Source organism: Macrobrachium nipponense, chromosome 41 (genome assembly GCF_015104395.2).
Source record: "Macrobrachium nipponense isolate FS-2020 chromosome 41, ASM1510439v2, whole genome shotgun sequence".
Taxonomy (NCBI): Eukaryota; Metazoa; Arthropoda; class Malacostraca; order Decapoda; family Palaemonidae; genus Macrobrachium; species Macrobrachium nipponense.
In genome coordinates, this window is record NC_061102.1 from 26,907,163 (window position 1) to 26,919,434 (window position 12,272).

At 36.8% G+C, this 12,272-nt stretch overlaps 1 protein-coding gene across 1 annotated transcript in view; it reads right to left on the minus strand.

Annotated features, from left to right (window-relative positions):
* The window catches only part of LOC135212632 (mucin-3A-like), a 9,961-nt gene extending 5,999 nt beyond the window's left edge, over positions 1 to 3,962 (minus strand). Inside the window, exon 1 of the mRNA XM_064246224.1 lies at positions 1,847 to 3,962. Coding sequence (XP_064102294.1) covers positions 1,847 to 3,848 — 2,002 coding nt within the window. The 5' untranslated portion in view covers positions 3,849 to 3,962. The remainder of the gene's footprint in view (positions 1 to 1,846) is intronic.
* Positions 3,963 to 12,272: the final 8,310 nt, after the last annotated feature.

Consider the following 12,272-nt stretch of genomic DNA (forward strand, 5'->3'; position numbering starts at 1 on the left):
ACCTCGTTTGGCCAAATCGACGATACGAACGCCACGTTTCATGCTTTGCTATAATTTCATGTTTTGCTTCCCATCGAAATGCATTTTCTTGGGTTTTTTCTTTGATCACCTGCTTTGTCTTTAGCTTTGAGACCCATGGTAATAATAAAATAGACAAAATAACACGAAAAATAGGCGCAAGTAACAACGAACTAAACAACAACGTGTTAACATGCAGCAACCACCAAACAACAGACTGAACGCCAATTTTATCGGTCGCCTATACAACTAACACTCATCGCAAAATCGTATCTCAAATATTTCGTTGTATATCCAAAGCTTGTATTTTCGCAAATTTTCTGTTATATCTCAAAACATTCGTATATTAGGGCAATCGTATGTCAAGTTTCCAATGTAATTTGATCAGAGAGAGAGAGAGAGAGAGAGAGAGAGAGAGAGAGAGAGAGAGAAGAGACGCTTTGGCAACAATGGTTCTCGGGGTATTGACGTAACGTTTATTTTCTGAACAGATAGGACAGAGAAGTGTTCGTTTCATTAAACGGCCTCTGACTCATGGCAGGAAATGTTTTGTTGATACTAATATATAAGCCTATTTAAAGATACATTTACTTTAATTAGTCTATATGATACGTAAATAGTAATCAGCTGTTCTTGTAGCCCTCAAGATTTTGCAAAATCACTCCAGGTTGTACATAAAACTTCAAGAATGTAGTGTCACCAGAGGATTACAATAGTTTTTACCTTCAAGAACCAGCATTCTTTTATGAAAATAACTCCAGGTTGTACATAAAACTACAGGAAACAACATGTAGTGTAACCAAAGGATTACAAGTAAGGTTTTTATAACTTTTTATTAGTTTAGACATATTTCCAAGCGTCGTTCCGGCTTACGACGATTTTCGGCTTACGACGCGTCTCAAGAACGGAACCCCCGTCGTAACCCGGGGACTGCCTGTATATATATATATATGAGAGATATCAGCTAATATAAACACCACAAACTGTTAATCTAAACATTACAAACACAAGCTTACTTTAAAAATACGCAAATGTTCTTGGACTTTGTCTATCAGAAAAATCAGAAATACAGACATACAACTGTTCTCAAAGGCTTCTAAATATACCATGTAACCCTGACTATACATCAGCTACTCTATAAATCCCTAACAATACTGACACACAACATTATAATACTTATTTCAACTGTACCAGCATCATCTCCAAAGCCCCTCTACCCCATTCTACTTTTTTCCCTCTGTTTTGAGCTGAGTTGAATATAGAATTACGCCAAAGGCCAAGCACTGTGACCTATGAAGTCGTTCAGCGCTGAAATGGAAATTGACAGTAAAAGGTTTGAAGGGTAACCAAAGGAAAACCTCGCAGTTGCACTATGAATAAAGTGTTAGGAGAGGCTGGAAAGTAAGATGGAAGACAGAATATGAAAGGAGGTACACTAAAAGGAAGGAAAGCGGTTGCAGCTAGGGACCGAAGGCAAGCTGCGAAGAACCTTAAGTAATGCCTACAGTGTACCGCATGAGGTCCACCAATGGCACTAACCCCCTACAGGGTTTTTTCTGTTTTACCTTTTCCAGTTTCATCAGAAAATTATTTTTGGCTCGACAGGTTTGAGGTACTTCTTTTTTCCAACATATTTCAGATTAGGGACTGTACACCTGTACACTATAAACTACTTCCTGAAAATGTCCTGCCAAATTAGGGGAGCATCTAATATGCCTCCACACCTTAAATGCTATCAAATATTATGGTAATTCAATATCTCGCCTAAATTTTCAAAAACTAAACTCCAGCTGTTACTGACTAAACTTAACTTTTATATACTACTCACTTTCCTTTGTAGTACTTTCTTGCTCTTGACTGTCATCCAAAAATGGTTGAGAATGAACTGATGGTTTCCTTTCATATTCTCTATCCAAATTATTCTTTTCTCTATCACCTGAAAGAGACTTTCTAGTTCCAAGAAAATTAACAAATTTATCAAATAAAGAAATTTCTGAATATGATGTGACAGGCACAGGAGTCATAGTAGAATGTTCAGAAAAACTTTTATCCTGATCTTGTCTTCCTGAATAATCATCCAATAATGCCTTTAGTTTTTGAAACCAATTAAAAAACTGTGAATTATTACCTAAACCACTGTCCTGAACTGGGGTGTTCACAGCCTGAATTTCAGTTACAGGCAAAGGAATTGATTCCATATTGGGTAATCCCCGATCACTGGTATGAGAGGACACCTTATCTTTTCGTGATTGGTTGCTTACATTTTCTCCTGGATGAGATGAGACGGTTTCTGGTTTCATAATATGTGAAGTAACTTTATCATAACTATCCCCTAAATGGACAAGACCATTCAACTCGTATACACTTGTACTCTCTGACTGAATATCTGTACTTCCTGTTACAGTAGAAGTTTCTGACATGTTTAGGTGGAGTTTGTTATCTTCTTTTAACCTTTGCTGACCCAAATAGTCATTCCATGATTTGTCACTCCAAAGAATCTTCATTACTTCATGCATAGTCAGTCCTTTCTCTTTAAGTATATTTTCCAAAGGGCCTTCTGTGAAAATGTCACTTGATAAACTCTCAACAAACTTTTTAAATATGTTATAAGCAGAAGTTCGATTCTCTTTAGTATCCAATCGTAATGGATAGTCTGTAGTCTGTACTATATAAGCATATGGATCAGCCTGCAACGCATCTTCATCACTATCACTATCTGCTTCACTTGTCAAAGATATAGGTAAAACTGCATTAGTTTCTTCTAATAGTGAACTATTGTTATCCACCAATCCTAGGCTGTGATGATAAAGAGGTGTTTCTTCAGTAACCTGTGAATGTTCTCTGTTAGTAATGTTTGTAGGTTTCAACATAGGCATTTGTGTAATATGAAAATTAGCTTTTCGTAAAATATTTTCAGTGCTGTAGGGAAAGTCTGTAGTTAAAGTGGATTGGTCGTGAAACATTACAGGCAGTTCTGTCTTGGTAATTACATTACTTTCAGCACCATCACTAAAAGAAAATGTATTACCACCAGTCACAGTAGTATCACTGGTAAAACTGTGATAATTCATATTGATTTTAGAAGTTATTTCTGTACCTCTTGAATCTTCACTCTCCAATATATTTGCACCATCAGCTACTTTCAAAACATCATTACTAGTAAACCCAGAATTATCCACACCATGATAGTCAATGTCATCACTTATGACATAATCACTTGTTACTTGAGGAACAGTTTCAATGTCATCAAATTCATCACCACTAACTCTATCTAAAACGCCATTAAGAATCACTTCATCACTCAAAGTAACATACTCAGTGGGCTGCTTGGTGGTGGATATAATTGGAATGAATGAAGATGTATCTGTTACATCTTCAGTCACTAAAGAATTTATATTCTCTGTATCATTAATCTGACTCATTTCTGGTTCACTTCCCACACCCGTACCATTCAAAACATTAGAAGCATTGCTTATCAAAGAAGACAGAGCAGTCATAAATTCTTCCTTTATAGTCCTTTCACCACTCTCAATATTTTCCAACACCTTTTGCAATTTACTTCTAAAACTTGAGCCTGAGTCATCAGGTGACACTGGGGATCGTATTTGCCTTTTATTCTTTTGGGTTACATCAGATTCTAAGTTAAATGTTATTGAATCACTTGTTTTATACTTAGATTTTTCTTGTATCTGTGGATGAAACTTTGCCCTATTAATCTGCAAGGAGTTGAGGGCAATGGGTGACAAGTAACCTGGAGACTTAAAATAATTCCTTGGAACTACTGATTTCGAGCCAGAATTTGTAAGAACATCTGCATTCTTATTTGCCATGACAAGATTACCAAAATTATGACGACTCTCTAAAACTGATGAGGGTATATCCTGGTAAGGCAGGGGAGCAATTCCTGCATTGGGCTCTGATGGTACCTGCAACAAAGATACAAGAAATTTATATCCTCACTTAATTTCAAGCATCAGAAATTTTCTCTCACATTCTGCCAATCTAATTAACAAAAAAGATTATAATACAATGCTCACCACTCCATTAGCAATTTAATTTTTATTCAAATTTTTGTATACATATCTCAATATAGGTATAACATTCTTACTTACTAATCACAATGTTGGAAAAACTTTGATTCCTCACAGGAAATTGCTAAAACTCACATGACCCTGAAGCAATTTAAAATATGTACCATACATAAATAAAAATTTAAGTTTTCTTATAAAATTAACACTCCCAATACCCTTAACTTCTAACAGAGTACTTGCACATCCCTACAAAACTCAAACATGCCATCTCTCAGATTTGCTGTCCTCAGTAGGTTAGGGTAGCAATTGTAGTTTTCACAGGTTCCCAAGTGTCTGCTTCTATGTGTAATCCAAATACCTTTGAAAAATGGTGAAGCTGGGAAGTTTATCTTATTGAATTTTCTTTTCAAAACTGCATTTCTTTCCCTAAAAACCCATTCTTTCAACATAGTCTTTACAGATACTTAGGTGAGAGGGAGCCGAGCTGCTGATGACCCAAATGGAATATGAGGGGGCTTAACTCAGAATCAGAGGAATTTATTTCTGGTGACAGAAATTAATTTCTTGATATAATGTGTGGTTCATATCCACAATAAGCTGTAGGTCCCATTGCTAAGTGACCAATAGGTTCCTAGCCATGTAAAAATATCTAATCTTCGGGCCAGCCCTAGGAGAGCTGTTAATCAGCTCAGTGGTCTGGTAAAACTAAGATATACTTAACGAATGAGTGGAAGCTACTGGGAAGGAGAAACATTTAGAACCCATGGCTCCAAAGAGGAACATGGGTCAAGAACAGGACTGGGCCTCAAATTTATAAAATAACATCTTGTCACTCATAATGAGATGCTTAATCATATGATTAGGATGATTTCCATGGGCAAAACACCCATCTGAATTGGCAACACCTTCATCTGCTGTAATTATCAAGTCTTAGAAATTACATGTCCTAAACAAAATGTAGTAGTACCGTCTTAAATAAAATTACTTTGGCCCATCAAAGTGCACGACAATCACAAAAAAAATAGTTGATAACCAGATTATTTTTAAAATGTAGGTGATATGAAGGTCTCTTATAAAGTAAGGAAAATAAAAGTTCCATGATTTCATGTATCTGAAGCTCAATCTGAGCAGCTTTTTCCAAGACATTGTCAATAGCCCTAAACATGGCAAGTGAATAATTGCTACCTAGTCTTTGTTCGGAAATCCTTAGTTTTATGAAAATATACATGAATAACCTGACCCAGACCAGTCATAGGAGGAATCATTCCTAGCTTTAAAAAATGAATGAATAGCATAGAGGCTGTGGAACAGCTTTCTAAAAGTCTGCAACCCAACACAGTTTAGCAAACCTTAATCTAATGAAATGGTATTTTTATAATAAAATAATGTTTTATTTATACTTACCAAGTAATTTCTAAGTACCGGTAGCTAAAATTTGAAAATCACGGTAGCCATTCTTTTGTTTCAGTGTAAGTCAGTACCTCACTCAATACTGGGGAATAGGCAAACAACTTGGTAAAGTAGTTCAATTTTATTTATGCCTCATCATCCATGAGAGGGAAGGAGGGTGGGCTTCAATTCTGTAATTACTTGTTTAAGTATAAATGAAACATTATAATAAAAATATCATTTTTATCCAAGTAACTTATCAAGTAATTATATAGCTAATTTGCACATTGCTGCGAGGAAAGATTCATGGATGAAAATCAATTGCAATTATAATTGATAAAAACATGCAAATAGAAAAATCTTGCCAGTATTAACATAATGCTGGTTGTTTCCTTACCTGTTAAGAGAGTTATAGCAGACAAACCGCCTCTGGTGCTGCCACTCTCAACTAGTAGAGGTGTGGTGTTAGATCAGGGTCACATACAACATCGTGGGGGCCTTACGGCGAGGAATTCACCAAGCGCTAGTAAAGCACATTGTCCCTGCCCTGGGTGCAGTACAATGAACAACAACAAAGCCAGAATACCAACAAAACTACCTACACCAAATACAATTAAAAACCACCACCCTGACAATGATTCTGGAGGGTATCCAGTACCAAGTACACCCGGACTCCCCTACGACTCAACAACAGTTTCTAAGGCAAAGAGTATGGTAGGAAGGAATGCTTCCTATGCTTCTTCTCCCATTACATCACCAGCCACCGTGAAACAGACCCAAGGTACTGTAATCATTAAAAATCAATTCCACTTCTTTAATATAATGATTTGAAAGGACTGACTTACATTTCCAGTATGTGGATTGGAGAATGGAAGCTTACAAAAGATTATATCTGAAGGCCAGAGATGTAGCACTGCTCTAATCTCATGAGCCTTTTACCTTCAATAAAGGTAGAGCAAACACTGCTATCTGGGAATGGGCATCCTGAATGAGGTCTTTAAGAAAGAACAAAAGGGCATTCTTGGAGAAAGAACATGAGGAGTCCTTAACAGAGCACCACTAGCTACTGGAAGGTTCTCTAATGTTTTCAGTCTTATGAATGTGAAACTTCAGAGCTCTCACTGGACAAAGAGTCCTTTCTTCATCTCCCACTCCTACTATGCTAGACAAGTTCTTGATAGGATTTTCGTTCTTAGCAAGGAAGCCTTAAGTAATTGAGACTAAAGCATCTCCACTAGAGAAACCAACTCTCTTATCTAGGGCTTGAATTTCACTAACTCTTCTGGCCGAGGCTAAGGCAATCAGGAAAAGTGTCTTTCTGGTCAAATTCCTGAGTGAGGCAGAAGCTAGAGGTTCAAAATGAGGACGAGAGCGCCATTTCAGGACTATACATCTAAATTCCATGATACCTACTGAGCTTCCTTACGTTGCCAGGTATCAAAAGACTTAATCAGGTCTGATAAGTCTTGATTCAAAGACAAATCTAATCCTCTGTGTCTAAATACAGAGCTTAGCATATCCCCATATCCTCTGACTGGAGAAGAAGACAATCCTCTAGACGTCCTTAGGTACATAAGAAAATCAGCTATCTCTGTAACAGATGTTCAAGAAGAGACTTGATTTCTTCTGCACTAAGCTTGGAAAATGTTCCACTTGTTCAGGTAAGCATTGGAGGATGACTTCCTTCTACATTTTGAGATCGCCTCTGCAAACGCTCTCAAAAAACCCTTTGCTCTGAGAAATCGGATGACAGTTTGAACACTGTCAGAACCAAAGTAGATAAGCATGTGCGGCTGTCTGAGCAGTTTTCGCCTTTGGAGGAGTAACCTGGGAAAATCTGCTAAAATACTTATCAGGTCCGGAAACTATTCCCTGAGAGGTCAGAAAGGGGCTATGAGGATCATTAACACATTCTCGTGTGACTGCAACTTTTGTAACATCTCCCTGATCATTCCTAGGGGTGGAAAGGCATAAGTAAGTTCCTTTTTTGACCAGTCCAGAAGCATGTCATCCACTGCCCATGCCACTGGGTCCGGCACTGGAAAGCAATAAAGTGGAAGCAGATGATTTTTGGCGGTCACAAACAAGTCAATCATCGGTCTTCCCCGCTATTTCCAAAGATCTAGGCAGACTGCTGGATCAAGAGTCTTTTCTGTAAGAATGACCTGATTGTGGCAACTGAGTTGTTCTCTCTACTAAGCACAATACATAAAAACTGGTTATACTTATATATTACAATATTGTGCTAACAAAGATTGGGATGACAGTTCATTAAAATACCATCTTTACTCTTTTACACGTAAGAGTGAGAGAACTATAGTTTGAGGTAAATGCCAAATATATTAGATACCACAAGGTCTGCAATTGCCAAGGAAATCTGTATATGTACTGCCCAAAGGTTTATGAATCATTTTTTACTGAAAAATTATAAATTTTTAATCAATTTGTATTTTTCATAACTAACAAACCTTCGGTCTCAACACTAGAATAACTTAGTGCCAGCTGGAAACCGGCGGTTAAAAAATTGTGTACGCAAGGGACTATTGGCATCTGTGCTTTGTCACCCACATACCTGCTCTTTAACTCGTGATCCTGTTAGTTATTCTTCCAACCCAGGTTAGTTGTTAGAGAGGTGGTTAGAAGTGGGCCTTTGTATGTTAAGACCACAGGTTTGTTAGTTATGAAAAATACATAGATTAAAAATTTGTCATTTGTTCATATATGAAACAAACCTTCGGTCTTAACTTAAGGATAGACTTACTTTCAGTGGGAGGTAAGTACTATTACCCAACTTAAAGTTTGCCACCTTTGATCAGTTTTCTGAATAGCATTATTCTATGAAACAACTGACCAGTATTTCGAAATCTAAGATATATATGTAAAAAGGAGGAATGAACAGATTCATCATGTTTAACTTCCCATGGAGACAAGAGTCCGAGCGACAGCTTAAGAAAGCTGATAACTCTTTTCTTGGATGGTGTGACATTAAGATGCTTACGAAGCAGGTCAATGGTCGTCCTGTAGGTATGTGAGTTCGAGAAGGTGACTTTGAAACCAGTTGAAAGCAGTTTCTGGGAGTGGACGAAGGGCGTGAGTTTGTCTGTACGTGTGCGCCTCTTTTGTTCTTAACGGAAGGTAACTAGGCAGAACGAGGGAGACAGCTGCCTTGGGGAGAGAGAGCCTGGATGCTCTACAATTTTACAATATGTTTTTGTTTAAGTGTGTGATGTTCCAAACTGTAATGGGTAAGAGTCAATACACTTTAGCCAAAGTTGTGGCTTACTCTGTTTTTCACATTTTGTAAAGATGTTCTATTTCATTTAATCTTTGACTTTGTCTTTACTATTGTGTGTGCTCACTAGTGTGTTCTCCTGTCTTTTAAACAGGCGGATCTAGTGGAGGGAACTAAGTGTCCTAGTGAGGGGACTAAGTGTCCTAGTGAGGGGACTGTGTTTTGGAGAAGAGATAATTGGTGTGACTAATTACTGATTAAGACTATTAAATACCGGGGGGTTGTCTGTGAGACTTGAAATATGAATTATCATTCTATTAATTTTCCTGTAAGAACCTGAATTATTCAATTAGTACTTTGCTTTGAACAAACGTATATTTTTGTAGCTCCGACTCTGATTTGGTGACCTTAGATAATGGAGTGAGAGAGAGGAGAGAGAGAGAGAGAGAGAGAGAGAGAGAGAGAGAGAGAGAGAGAGGGGGGAAGGCTATTGCCAGTGATCACCTTGAGAGAGAGAGAGAGAGAGAAGAGAGAGAGAGAGAAGAGAGAGAGAGAGAGAGTGTACCAGTTCACTTTCCGCTATGGCTAAACGCTTACCAAATATGAAAATAGCGGGGCAACGCTCCCGTTGTTAATATATATGAATATCATAGAGTCCGATTTCTGGGTTTCTACACAATGTCATAGTTCATTGCCTCTGAGGAAGACAGGAATATCTGCTCTACTAACAAACCAATGTATCCACTTATGTAGGTTTATCATCACTCCTCTCCCCCTTGCTAAAGGGAGGAATGTCTTGCTACTGATAGGTATCTAACACTTATATTAACTAACAATATGGCTACTTCACTCACCTGTATCTTGTCTGTTTCAGCTTATGATGGTACTCTCCTCTTACTGCCCAAAGTAAAGAAATAGAAAGAAATTTGAAAAGGAAAGAGACCAGTAATCTCATCCATTTCACATTCATACCATCATCTTAGGCAAGATACCAACTGACCCACCAAGGGTGCTGGATGAGTTACACAACTTGTTGAGCAGCCACCGAAGGACCCAAGGACCTCTAGGAAACATCCTTTATGTACAGGAAATTGAAAGTGGTTGTCATAACAATGAACCAACTCTCAAATTTCAATGAACAGACAGACGCCTTCTTAACCCTTAAACACCGAGTGGACGTATTTTACGTCGACATTTTTTGTCTCTCGGGTGCCGACTGGACGTATTTTACGTCGACATACAAATGTTTTTTTAAAAATTCACGGAAAAATACTTATAGACCTACCAGCCTAAAACTCTTGAATCACGCGCCTTGGGGGATGCTGGGAGTTCACGGATCAAGGTGTTGTTTTGTTTACAATCGTTTCGCAGGCGCGCAAGCGCGAATTTCTTTCTTGCCGCACTAAAAAGTATCTGTGACACATCTCGGAAATTATTTTGTCACTTTGACATAATTTTTGTACAATTTTAAATTAGTCGTTACATGAAGTATTACATATGGAAATGTGCGCATTTTCATGTAGAATACAACAAAAAAGATACTCATGATTGTAGCTTTTATCAGTTTTGAGATATTTTCATTTAAATAACAATAAGAGCCAAAATTTCAACCTTCGGTCACCTCTGACTCTACCGGAATGGTAAAAAAACGCAATTGTACGCTAAAACTCTTATATTTTAGTAATATACAATCATTTACCTTCATTTTTGCAACAAATTGTAAGTCTCTACCACAATATTTCGATTTATGGTGAATTTATGAAAAAACTTTTTCCTTACGTCCGAGCGGTAACTCTTCCGAAAAAATCATACGTGCGATGGTTGTTGGTAATGTTTGCACCATTTTAAAATTAGCCATTCATAAAAGTTTTATATATGGAAATGTGCGCAATTTCATGCACAATACAACTAAAAACAACCCATGGTTGTAGCTTATATCAGTTTTGAAATATTTTCATATAAAAAATGATAAGTGACAAATTTTCAACCTTCGGTCAAATTTGACTCTACCGAAATGGTCGAAAAACGCAATTGTAAGCTAAAACTCTTAGATTCTAGTAATATTCAATCATTTACCTTCATCTTGCAACAAATTGGAAGTCTCTAGCACAATATTACGATTTCTGGTGAATTTATGAAAAAAACAACATTTTCCTTACATCAGCGCGGTAACTCTTCAGAAAAAATCATACGTGCGATTGTGGTAATTTTTGCACCATTTGAAATTAGCCGTTACATAAAGTTTTATATATGAAAATGTGTGCAATTTCATGTAGAATACAACAAAAATAATTAAAGGTTGTAGCTTTTCTCATTTTTGAAATATTTGCACATAAATCACGATAAATAGAAAAAAAACCACGTTCGGTCAACTTTGACTCTACCGAAATGGTCGAAAAACGCAATTGTAAGCTAAAACTCTTACAGTCTAGTAATATTCAGTCATTTATCTTCGTTTTGTTCGAAGTCTCTAGCACAATATTTAGATTTATAGTGAATTAAAAAAAAAAAAACATTCCTTCCCTCCGCGCGCGGATTCTCCGCCGCAAATCTCCTAAATGCGTACGTCGCATTCTCGGAATATTTGCTCCGTTTCATATTAGGCATTTCATAGAGTTTTATATATGAAAATGTGTGCAATTTCATGTATAATAAAACAAAAAATATTTGAAGGTTGTAGCTTTTCTAATTTCCGAAATAATTGCATATAAATATAAATATATAAAAAAATTAGACATTCGGTCAACTTTAATTCGTTAGATAAGGTTGAAAACTGCAATTGTAAGCTAATACTCTTACAGTATAGTAATATTCAATCATTTGTCTTTATTTTGAAACAAATTGGAAGTCTCTAGGACAATATTTAGATTTATGGTGAATTTTGGAAAAAAAATATTTGTTTACGTCTGCGCGTTACGAATTCATGCATCATTTTGTGATAATATTTTCTCTGTGTTGCTTTTATCGTTTTACAATGTGTTATATACCAAAATGATCGCAATTTAGTGTACATTACAACGAAAAAAAATTAACTCGTTACCTTTAACCGTTTTGCGCATAGCGCGATTTGAATACAATTATATATGAAATTTTGTTTTCGCTCTATCATATATTGCATTATTTATATATGATAATGATAATTTTTTTCATTTCTGATGGTTGCATACTAAACTTCAGGCAATGACAAAAAAAGGAGCCAAAATTGAACTCTTAATCTTGAAAACTAAGCGCGCTGTGATTTAAAAAAAAAAAAAAAAATTTCCGCTTCCGCGCTCACTCCGAGACCCCCCAGGCACACGGAAGACAATTTTTAATATACCCCTTCGGCGTTTAAGGGTTAAATTGCTCAATATGAGTTCATTCCTTTAAACGTCACGGGTTCTTGTCTTCCCGCTGTCATCGGACTCTCGCTTTTGTTGAATAAGGCCATTCTGGCACATCTTTCCTGACTTGACCTGTCTCAACGAAAAGTCTTCATCAAACAACATGTCAAAGAAGTACAAGGTTCTGACAGAACCTTCTCATTAAACGTTCAATGAACTGTGGGTAACATTCTTTATGGAGAACATGAAAATGCTTCGATACAGTCACGAGCCAACCTT